This window comes from Corylus avellana, chromosome ca4 (genome assembly GCF_901000735.1).
Source record: "Corylus avellana chromosome ca4, CavTom2PMs-1.0".
In the NCBI taxonomy this organism is placed as follows: Eukaryota; Viridiplantae; Streptophyta; class Magnoliopsida; order Fagales; family Betulaceae; genus Corylus; species Corylus avellana.
Window position 1 is genome coordinate 33,383,258 of NC_081544.1, and position 11,640 is coordinate 33,394,897.

Sequence of the window (11,640 nt, forward strand, 5' to 3'; positions counted from 1 at the left end):
AAACCCACCAAACATGGATAGATATTCTGAAGCTTGGCCTTTTGTTGACCTGACAAAAACAATTGGGCAGGAAAACCCTAATTGAGAGCCCTATGATTTTCTATTGTACTTGAAGAGAACGAACATTGGTAATGTTGTTTGGTAATAAATATATATTATTCGTGTCACACAGGGAAAAGCCACGAACAACAACACACCGTCAGCGTCCGTCCTAAGCGGATTCTTTCTGCACGACTTTTTTTTTTTTTTTTTTTTTTTTTTTTTTCTTTTCTTTTCTTTTTTGCGCTTTATTTATTTATATAAAGGGGAAGCAAAACCAAGATTGTGTGGCCTCTCTCTTCAGTACAAAGCGGTTAGTCCTCATAGGCCGTGTTTGGGGTTTTAGCGAGAGAGAGAGAGAGAGAGAGAGAGAGGAAGCCATGGCCGAAGAGGGTGTTCCCGGGGCCACCGATTTGCCTGTGAAGAGGCCGAGAGAGGAAGAGGCAGAAAATGGGGTATCTGCGTCCGCTGTGTCCATGGAGCTGGAGGGGAATAAAGAGCAGCCTGATTGTATATCCACTGTGATTCCTGGGTGGTTCTCTGAGATTAGCCCAATGTGGCCAGGTGGGTCTCTCTCCATTTCCTTTTTCCTTGAAGCCCATCTTTGTTTCTTGTTAGATATGTGTTTGGTTGTTGTGAAACTGCGGGAAATGAAATGATTTTATTTTATTTATTTTTTAAATCTCATTTTATTTTCGTGATTCTTCGCAACCAAACAGTGCATTTATTGGTTTCGTATTGGGTTTGATGTACTGTTGCTTATGGGGTTTATGCCTGTGTTGTTATATGTATGGTTAGTAGTCGGAGAATGTGTGTTACAGTAGGCTTTAGGCCTAGTTCGATGGATTTGTGTAACTTTTCTGCTAAATCCTGCTCAGAGTTTTTGTTTTGACTTTAACGTGTGATTGTAGAATGTGTACATAGTTTTAGTATTTGTTTCGTACTCGTATTTATACTTGTTTTCTCGAAGGATATTGCTCTGTTCTACTTGAAATAATAACTTATTGTTTCAAGCGGTTGATTAGTTTTATGCATTTTGTTTCAGTATCGTTAAGTTCTTTTTTGTCTAGAATTTTGTATCTATGGGGCGTGGCCAATGAGCTGCAGCTCGAATCGCATCTCTTCACCCCCATAAGAACTGGTGCAGGGTGAGAATATGTGTTTAATGTCAAGACCCAGGAAAGCATTAGCATTATACCAAAAAAGGACTAGTTAAAATTACAATTGTAACTCCCTAGAGTCAGTTATATAGTCCACTTTCATCTAGCACACAACTAATGTGGATCTTGACACATGCATGCCTCCATAATTGTTCTACTTAAAGTGTGACTTAACTTTCACAATCTGGGATATCACATTCAAAATTCATTGAATGTGTACAGATTAGCAATAAAAAAATCAACGTGTTGTGTATGTTTATATTTAGATGTAAATTTTCTTTTATCTCTCTTTTTTTTTTCAAGCTTGGGTTGTTGTTTACTATGTGAATATGTCGTATTGTTGTTTATAAATGATAGTGATGAGCATTTTCTTGTCACCACATTTCCATTGAGAATGTAGTTATAAACCATTTCCATACTGTGCAATGATTTATTGTGTGACTTAATGCGTAGTTATGAATCATTCCACTTGATGTGTGACTTAACTTTGACAATTTGGGGTATCACATTCAAAACTCATTGGATGCGTATAAGTTACCAATCAAAAGAATCACTGTGCCGGTATGTTAATGTTCAGATATAAATTTTCTGATATTTTTTAAAGCTTGGGTTGCTGTTTGCTTTGTGAATATGTTGTATTGTTGTTTACAAATGATAGTGATGAGCATTTTCTGGTCAACATTTCCATCGGGAATGTAGTTATTAATCATTGCTAGATTGTGCATGTTTGTGGGTTGAGAGTTGTTTGGCTTGCATATTTTGGTTGTTTGATGAGTGAACCTGTCATGTGCCACTCCCTGTAGTCTATCTTCTAATGTATCTGTGAATTTGTTTGGAGGTAGATCTTAGTCCAGCAACGATGCAAGACTTGCATGCCAATATATTTCTTATGTACATGTTTGATGTTATTTTTTCATTTGTAATGTGTATGAAGTTGAAGCCTTGTTAAATATTGTGAGCAAATATGATTATTAAAATAATAGTGGCTTTTTTTCTGGCATCGGCTCTTCAAAATCATACTTTTTAACTATTCATACGACTTTATGCAAATATCATGAATCGAGCTGTCTAAAATTATGCAGGCGAGGCACACTCCTTGAAGGTTGAGAAGATCTTATTTCAGGGAAAGTCCGAATATCAGAGTGTCATGGTTTTTCAGGTACATAACTCTCCAGGATTGTAAAAAACATATTTATTTCCACCTGTCTGGTCTTCCTTATAATTAAACTCTGATCTTGCTATCTGTTTTTCAGTCATCAACGTATGGAAAGGTTCTTATTTTGGATGGGGTGATTCAGCTTACCGAACGTGATGAATGCGCATATCAAGAAATGATCACTCACCTTCCACTTTGCTCAATTCCAAACCCGAAGAAGGTCTTTATACACTTTTAGAACTAAAGAACCTACTAGAAATGCTTCCATTGAATGGTCTACTTTGCAATGCTTTCACTCAAATGACAGTCGACATTTGCCGATTAGAACATTATGACTAATTTCAAGGCTGGAACCTCGATGACCTTTGTGATTGATGCATCATCATATAATATGTTGGGTGCATTTAATTTCATGATTTGGATGTGCATTTAATATCATCATATAAAGGTCGTTTATACTTGTTTATACATGAACAACGAAGGCTGACAATACTGGTGATAACTCGAGGTTTTTTCTTATTGCAATTTGCTGCTAACAAGGGTCCATTAGACGCATTTTTAGTAGTTGCGCCACTGTGATTGTCTTTGTCTTATTGCCGTTACCCTACGTTAAAAAATCTTTTCTTGGCCTCTTTTTTCCTGTCATTTTCCTGACAAAATTGCAGATGGTTATTGCTGGTGGAAAATGGGAAGGAATACATTAATAAAGTAGAGAAAAGCACTTCTACTTTTTTTTTTTGACATGAAAAGCATTTTTACTTGCAAATACAGTTCTTTTCTCTTTTTTTGTATATTTCGTAGATTCCAAGTGTTCAGGCCGATTGGAATAAATAATTCCATTTTCATGTTGTGGCTGCTGCTGAAGTCGTACATTAAATTGTACTAGTGAACTAATTATTCATGATAAGTGTATGTATTCTTGTTGTTTCCTAGCCTTTCAATTCACTCATCATATCTTCTTTCTGCAGGTTTTGGTTATTGGAGGTGGAGATGGTGGAGTTCTGCGAGAAGTTTCTCGCCATTCTTCTATTGAGCAGATTGATATTTGTGAAATTGATAAGATGGTAGTCGATGTGAGTAACAAATTGATTAAAAAAAATCACATTCTTTTGTACTAGCATTAGGTCAGAACCTCTAAATAGTTGGCTGAGCCTCTACTTCCTCTGACATTCTCTGTTCATAGTGGAAGGAATTTTACTTAAGAAAACAATCTTTATTGTCTGAATCTCTTCTCTAGATTAGTTCAAGTGATTTGTACTTGTGTGCCCTTAGAATCTTTAGTAATCACGGAGAAACTTCTCCCGCACTTGAAATTTATTTTTCCACCTTTTCCAGGTTTCCAAACAGTTTTTCCCTGACATAGCAGTTGGCTATGAGGATCCTCGGGTGAATCTTCATATCGGAGATGGTATGTTCAGCTAATTCTTCTTCCTTCTAATTCTCCTTCCTTATGTCAGTGAACTGATATTTTAATGGGCTCTTTCTTACTGGTCCAGGAGTTGCGTTTTTGAAGGCTGTACCTGAAGGAACTTATGATGCAGTTATAGTGGATTCTTCTGATCCAGTAGGTAAGGATGTCTCCCAATTACATCGTTTACTCCTCATTCAGAACACGGGAATTGTAATTTGTATTTACAAGGTTTTCTGTTTGATTTGATCAGGTCCCGCCCAAGAGCTTTTTGAGAAGCCATTTTTTCAATCAGTGGCAAATGCTCTTCGTCCAGGGGGAGTTGTGTGTACTCAGGCAGAAAGTATATGGCTTCACATGGACATCATTGAGGGTATTGTGGCAAACTGTCGCCAGATATTTAAAGGCTCTGTCAACTATGCATGGACCACGGTGCCTACATACCCAAGGTATACTTTTCTGAAACTTCTTTATATTCCTTGCCAAACTCTCACTTTCTCCCAAAATCCTCCCCAAGAGATATCTTATGTGTTTGGATACATGTTTACATGTTTTTCTCTTTGTACTAGACTGAATTGCTAGGTTATTAAAAGTACAGGGTTAAAGAGTGAAAGCTGTGAGTATGGAGACCACCCTATTGTTTTATAAGTGGTGTCTTCAAATGTTTTTACATCCAGTGCTAGACATGGTCATTTTAGCACTTCAGGCCCTCTACTATTGCCTATTGGTTTGTTTCTGCGTTGTGTAGTTCTTATGTGATGCTCATGTTGCTTTTATTGAAATTTGTGTTTCAGTGGGGTGATTGGTTTTATGCTGTGCTCTACTGAGGGGCCACCTGTTGATTTCAAGCATCCAGTGAATCCAATTGATGCAAATGAAAATAGTAACAAATGCAAAGGACCCTTGAAATTTTACAACTCAGAGGTGTGATTCTGCTTCTCTTACCAACCGCTTCTGTGGTTTTCTTTTTTTTTTTTTTTTTTCCCCTTCTCATCTCATCCACTAATTCCTGTAATTCACTTGAATTTAACATTTTCTTTATATATGTTTATTGCTTTTCTCAGATCCATACAGCAGCTTTCTGTTTGCCATCTTTTGCAAAGAAGGTGATCGAGTCGAAGGCAAAATGAGGAAACTTTCTAGGTTGTGGAGCTGATCGATTATCATCTTCACTGAATTGGTCCATCTTGCAGTGAGCCATGGAATAAGTCGAGGTTTAAATTGATGTTGTTAGTATTGGGATGAGAGTTTTAGTTTGATTATTGATGGATTTAGCAATTAATGCTGTTCCTTATGATTAGGTTTCGTTATGAAAATTTAGTATCCTTTCTTAGATCTTTTAAGAGTGAAAAACAAAGAAAGGGGGATGAAAACATTTGAATTAGTCAGTGCCAAGTGATTCCCTCCCGATTGAACTATCCTCTGAGGTTAAGATCTTTTAGTTATTACAAATTGAGCAATAGATCTTGTCATTCCAATATTGAATGTCTCTTCTTCATGGTATTTGGAAGTGCGTTTGAAAAAAAGATGACAGTTTGAAACTCTGGAATATGTAAGGAGTTGTACTCGCAACTTTACTAAATGCATAACAGCATTTTTTTTAAATTCGCATTTTCATTAAATTCATTTGGAAATTTCTACTTTTTCAACCTGCACATTTGAAAACAGCTAAACCAAGTAGACACTTGATTAAAATAAAAAACAGCTGTCTATAATGTATTGTGCATTCCATTTATGCCTTTCTATCTAAGGCATCTGCATGATGGTTATAATGCACACCAAGAAGAGTGGTTTTGATGACAATGACTTCAAAAACTTGTTACTCATCACAAAAGTACGTGTAAAATGGGTGTGATAAATAAGACGTAGCATTCTCATTGATTTCGACTAGCAATACTTTATATTTTGAATTTGAATCTAAAATTGGTGTAATTGATTACTTAAATTCCATGATTTACTCTTCATGAATACTTCAAACACAAGCATCCACAGCTCCCTAGAGCAGTATTTCCTCATCAATTCATGAAATCGTCAAATACATTAAAAAAAGAAGAAACCATTCATTCATTTTCCCAACAAAGAGCTGCATTGTACCATAAAGCTTACAAGTTACAAGTGTCTTAACAACAACCACATAGGCAAGACAAATAGCAGCAGAGACGGCTGGAATTTCTCCATTGATATAATTCCAGATATACAACGTACTCTTATCAAAGAACGACAACGATATTATAATAAATCACAAATTAAGAACATAATTTGTGAATGCAAATTACCAATTCCATCTACTCCGTCTCTGCTTCTTTGCGTATATTATCAACAGCTTTGATCGCTCTTCCAAGCTCGACATCAACTTTCTTCTCCAAAGTCCGCTTCTTGCAATCGTAGAAATATAGCATGCAGACCACCCATTTGAACACATTCCCCAACCACCACAACCCAACTTGTGCAACAATTCCCATCCCTCCTTCATAGCATCCAAAGTAGAGGGATGCCAACCTTAAACCCTGTCCCCAAACAAAGAAAACAAGCATCAAAAGCAGGCCACGCCGCTCGCTACCTCTGCTAAAGTAAGCAGAATGCAGCAATGCTTCAATCCCGTAGGTCCCCTCCAACACTGAAATGACAATGCCCATATTCCACACAGCACTCCATTCTAAATATTTCGTCAGCAGTGCAACAAAAATGGGCCCATAAAACACTAGAAACCCGCAGTCAGCGAACATAGGATGTCTCCAAACAGCATAGTAGCTCATCACTAACCATATCAATCCGGAAAGGGTACAAGTTGAAAAGAAGAGAACGTACAAGGATGTGATAAAAGTGCCTCTCATTCTTGCCCCGTTAATGGGTCTGTGTATCATCTCCTTGAGAGTCATTTCTCTCTCTTCTGCGTGTATCTTCGATGCCAAATCAACGGTTACAATTACGGTACAAAGTTCAAGGAGATGGCGGGGCACCAGATGAAGTAGACCCCGTTGAGCAAATTCATGAAGAACATCTTTGGTTGATTTCTGGGGTATAGCGGGACGTATCGAGTCCGTCTCTGTCGACCAAACAGAGTAAAAGTAATAACCAGAACGCTTCTTTAGAATATTTGAGGCATCAACCAGAGTTGTTTGAAGGAAAATTTCATAGTAAACCATGAAGAAGAAGAGAGGGAGGGAAGTCAGAAAGATGAAGATGATGAAGATGAAGATGTTGGGAAAGATTGTTGGAGCTTGCTTAATGATATCAAAGACCCCCACCTTCTGGTTTCGCATGACACGATTGTCCTCCATCGGATTCTGCTCCAGAAAAATATGATTGATCTTCTCCTTCGCGGACCCTTTAATTCCCAAGCTAAATTTTAACACAAGTAGAAGATGAACATGATGAGAGTAGTTGACTTGACTTGACTTTCTTTTGCTCCGTTTACTTCGGCATAAAATAATTTCTAGAAAATGATTTTCTTATTTTACAGTGTTTACTTCGACGTAAAATAGTGGTAAACGGAAAATATTTTCCTTTTAACCGAAAATTCTTCTTTAATTTTCGGAAAATGGTTTACGGTTTTGAAAGGCCTTGCCATTTTTCGACTATGAGCATCTCATTCTTAAATCGATAGACCTTGTCAAGACCCGTCCAGAGCCTCGCCGGGACTTGACCGGGACTCGCCAGGGACCTAACTGGGACTTGCCCGGGACTCACCCAAGACCTAATCGAGACCCTCCCGGGACTTGCCCAGGTCGTGACCGGGACCCTCTCGAGACTTGCCCGGGACCTACCCGGGACCTAACTGGGACTTGCTCGGGACCCGCCCGGGACCTAACCGGGACCCTCTCGGGACCTGTCCAGGACTTGACCGAGACCCGTCCGGGACCTGCCCGAGACCTACCCGGGACCCCGCCAAGACCCGCTTAGGATTTGACCGGGACCTGCCCGTGACCCATCCAGGACTTGATCGAGACCTGCCCAGGACTTGCCTGGGACTTCGCCGGGACCCGCATGAGACTTGACCGGACCTGCCCAAGACCCGCCCAAGACTTGCCCGATCGGGTCTCAGGCATGTCCCGGCGAGGTCCCGAGCAAGTCCTAGGCAGGTCCCGGTCAAGTCCCGTCGGGTTCCGGGCGGGTTCCGGTCAAGTCCCGGCAGGGTCCCGGGTGAGTCCTGGTCAAGTCCGAGAGGGGTCCCGGTCAAGTCCTAGGCGGGTCCCGGTCTAGTCCCGGCGAGGTCCTGGACAAGTCCCGGTTAAGTTCCGACAAGGTCTTGGGCAGGTCCTTGCGAGGTCTCGAACAAGTCCCGTGCAGGTCCCGGCAAGGACCTTATTCGAAAATATATATATAAAAAAAGATATTAAAAAAAATTTATTTTTCGTGTGCAAGGTAAATGCCGTAAAATGTTTTCGACGAAAAATATTTTCAGGGAAAATGACTTTCCTAAAAATATTTTACAAAGAAAATAATTTTACGTCAAAGTAAACGAGGCCTAAACCAATGATGCGAGTGGAAAGATAATTTATCTACTCAAAAAGAAAAATTGGTGCAATGCAATGGCCCCGACGTCACAGTAACATGATGGCGCTTTGGATTTCCCGGAGTCGTCTTGACTGATGAAGTGACCCTTTGGAAGACTAACCATTTATTTGTTTCTGCAGGGTCTAACAGAGAACAGAGCAAAATCTGGATTCTGGGCATATATTATTGGCTGGTTACCCTGGCCAATTCAAACCAGATCGTTTTCAACTGTTCGTGTATGCCATTTACAACTGTCAGATAGCAAAGTGTTGATCACCTGCATGCCGTTCAAATGTTCCTATGATCAAAATTATTCAAATTTATATCACACCATTTATATTTATCTTTTGGCATTTTAAGGCCAAAAAAGGATACCAGTAATCACCCTCGGACTCTTCTGTTTTTACTGCATTACAACTAGTCTCCCTCCTATACAATGATCAAGTCGGGAGTTTTATCTTTGGGATATGATTTCAGAGATTTGATGATACAATCCTAATAATTAAAGATATATTATATAGAAAACTTAGAGATATATTATATAGAAAACTGTAGATAATGGTAGGAGTTATCAATAAGGCCCTGTTTGCCTAAGGCGCGGAATGGTACTGTAGGTGGAACGGTACTGTTCCAGCTACTGGATGTGCATCAAAAGTATTGTCCTATTTAAAAAAAAAAAATCAAATCACTCACACCCCAATGATTACTGCAGTAACCATCTAACAGACTAACCTAACCACAAACCATCCTCACTAACTCCACTTTCTCTTTCAACGAAAAAGAAAAAGAAAAAACAAAAACAAAAAATTTTGTGCAGTAAAGAACTTCGGCTTCTCCCACATTTTTTCAAGAAAATCCCTTCTTCCTCTGTACACCGACAGCCACTGGAATAGTCTTATGAAAATGGAAAATGGAAGGGGTTTGAGGAAGAAAATATGATTTGAAGGTGGTTCTCCGCGTACAAAGGAAGAAGGGATTTTCTTGAAAAAATGTGAGAGAAGCCGAAGTTCTTTACTGCAGAAAATTTTTTGTTTTGTTTTTTTTTTTTTTTCTTTTCCATTGAAAGAGAAAGTGGAGTTAGTGAGGATGGTTCGTTTTTAGGTTAGTTTGTTAAATGGTTACTGCAGTAACCATTGGGGTGTGTGAGTGATTTTATTTTTTTTTAAAATAGGGCAATACTTTTGATGCACATCCTGAAAGGTACTGTAACTGGAACAGTACCGTTCCAGCTACAGTACCATTCCGCGCCTTAGGCAAACAGGGCCTAAGAGTCTTCTCTACATGAGACGGTGAGTAGTGGTATTTTATTAGGATACTTAGAAGTTAAGTGATAATGTTCTATTCATTATAGACATCTATCATCTTATGACTATTTAGATTATTTAATAGCATTTGCTGATGAATGAGATATGAGTTGAATATTGGTAGTATAATACAGTCTCTATATTTTGAGAGTTCTCGGCTCACTCAAAGTAACCACTATCTATCATTTTCATGTGTTTTGAACTAATTGGTTTGCATTATTTGATTATTGATTGTAATCTCCTATAATCAAATTTGACGATTATCTACTCTAATTTTCCTATAAATAAAAGTATTTTGTATTATAAAATTATCAAGTAAATAAGAGCAAAATGTAACCCTTTAAAGCTCTAATATGTAAACGTAAATCATAGATCGAACCACGTATCTCTCGTCTTCATTTTTAAGCTAACGAGTGTCCCAAGTGTAATCACATAGGCAAGACAAATGACAGCAAAGACTGGAATTTTCACATTCATATTTTCCAGATCTACAACCAACTCTGTCAAAGAACGAGAAAAAATAATGCTTATTACCCACTAAACTTACTGCAGTTTCTATTTGTGTGGAATGATTCAAACTAAATGAAGGGAAAAGCTTCAGCCTCTAATCGTCGCTACATTGTGAATGCAAATGACCAATTCCATCTACTCTGTGTCTCATCAGCAGCTTTGATCGGTCCTCCGTGTTCCACATCGACTTTCTTCTCAAAAGCCCGCTTCTTGCAATCGTAGAAATATGGTATGCAGACCACCCATTTGAGCACATTCCCCAACCACAACAACCCAACTTGTACAACAATTCCCCTCCCTTCTTCATAGCATCCAAAGTAGAGGGATGCCAACCTTAAACCCTGTCCCCAGACAAAGAAAACGAGCATCAAAAGTAATCCACGCCGCTTACTACCTCTGCTAAAATAAGCAGAATGCAGCAATGCTTCAATCCCGTAGGTTCCCTCCTCCAACACTGAAATGATAATACTCATGTTCCACACAGCACTCCATTCTAAGTACTTTGTCAGCAGTGCAACGAAAATGGGCCCATAAAACACTAGAAAGAACACAGCGAATATAGATTGTCTCCAAACAGCATAGTAGGTTGTTACTAGCCATATCAATCCGGAAAGGGTACAAGTTGAGAGGAAGAGAACGCAGAGGGATGTGACAAAAGTGCCTCTCGCCTTTGCTCCGTAAATGGGTCTATCTATCATCTCCTTGAGAGTGATTACTCTCTCTTCTGCATGTATCTTCGATGCCAAATCGACGGTCGCGATTATGGTACAAAGCTCAAGGAGATGACGGGGCACCAGATAAAGTAAACCCAGTTGAACCAATTGATGAAGAAAGGTTGATTTCTCAGGCATAGAGGGACTTATCGACCAATCATAGTAATAGTAATAATCAGAAGGATTATTCAGAATATTTGAGGCATCAACGAGAGTTCTTTGAAGGAAAATTTCATAGTAAACCATGAAGAAGAAGAGAGGGAGGGAAATCAGAAAGATGAAGATGATGAAGTTGAAATTCTTGGAAAAGATGGTTGAAGCTTGTTTAATGATGTCAAAGGCCCCCACTTTCAGGTTCTGCGTGACAGTGTTCTCCTCCAACAACAGATTCTGCTCCAGCAAAGCATGATTGTCCTCCATCTCTGAGCTTTCCATTCCCAATTGCAAGTTCAACACAAGTAGAAGATGAAGACGACGAGAGTGGACTTGACTTTCTTTTGCTAGTAAGATTATAAGTGATTCACGTGTAAGATTACAAATTGATACCACTGACCCTACGCACCATGGTGGGAAATTGCAAGGGGGGCGGTCCTGTGGACAATTAACGTTGACTTTTCAACTTGGTATGGTGTTCTGTTCAAGTGATGATAAAGAAAACACGGGGTCATGCACGCCCGTATTTTTTAATATTTTTTAATATTAAAATAATATATTAATATTAAAAAACACGGGCGTGCATCACGCCCATGTTCTCTCTATCACCACTCGTTCTGTTCACGCAGACAACAAAGGCAAATTCCGAACGAAGATATCCCTACGTATGCCCTTTCTATCAACTAAATGTCACTATATG

General features: G+C 39.0%; 3 protein-coding genes across 3 annotated transcripts; 1 reads left to right on the forward strand and 2 right to left on the reverse strand.

The window, feature by feature from the left end:
• The first annotated feature begins 76 nt into the window (after positions 1–76).
• LOC132178835 (spermidine synthase 1) lies at positions 77–5,243 on the forward strand. Its single transcript, XM_059591400.1, has 9 exons — positions 77–603; positions 2,282–2,358; positions 2,453–2,575; positions 3,324–3,428; positions 3,691–3,763; positions 3,852–3,923; positions 4,017–4,212; positions 4,558–4,687; positions 4,828–5,243. The coding sequence occupies exons 1-9, from the start codon at positions 420–422 to the stop codon at positions 4,891–4,893; spliced, it is 1,026 nt and encodes a 341-aa protein (XP_059447383.1). The 5' UTR covers positions 77–419; the 3' UTR covers positions 4,894–5,243.
• Positions 5,244–5,809: 566 nt separating this feature from the next.
• On the reverse strand, positions 5,810–7,127 carry LOC132179118 (uncharacterized). Its single transcript, XM_059591761.1, has one exon. It carries the CDS (start codon positions 7,042–7,044, stop codon positions 6,049–6,051), a length of 996 nt encoding a protein of 331 aa, XP_059447744.1. The 5' UTR covers positions 7,045–7,127; the 3' UTR covers positions 5,810–6,048.
• Positions 7,128–9,949: 2,822 nt separating this feature from the next.
• Positions 9,950–11,267, reverse strand: LOC132179507 (uncharacterized). The gene has a single exon (XM_059592244.1). It carries the CDS (start codon positions 11,220–11,222, stop codon positions 10,179–10,181), a length of 1,044 nt encoding a protein of 347 aa, XP_059448227.1. The 5' UTR covers positions 11,223–11,267; the 3' UTR covers positions 9,950–10,178.
• Between the last annotated feature and the right edge of the window lie 373 nt (positions 11,268–11,640).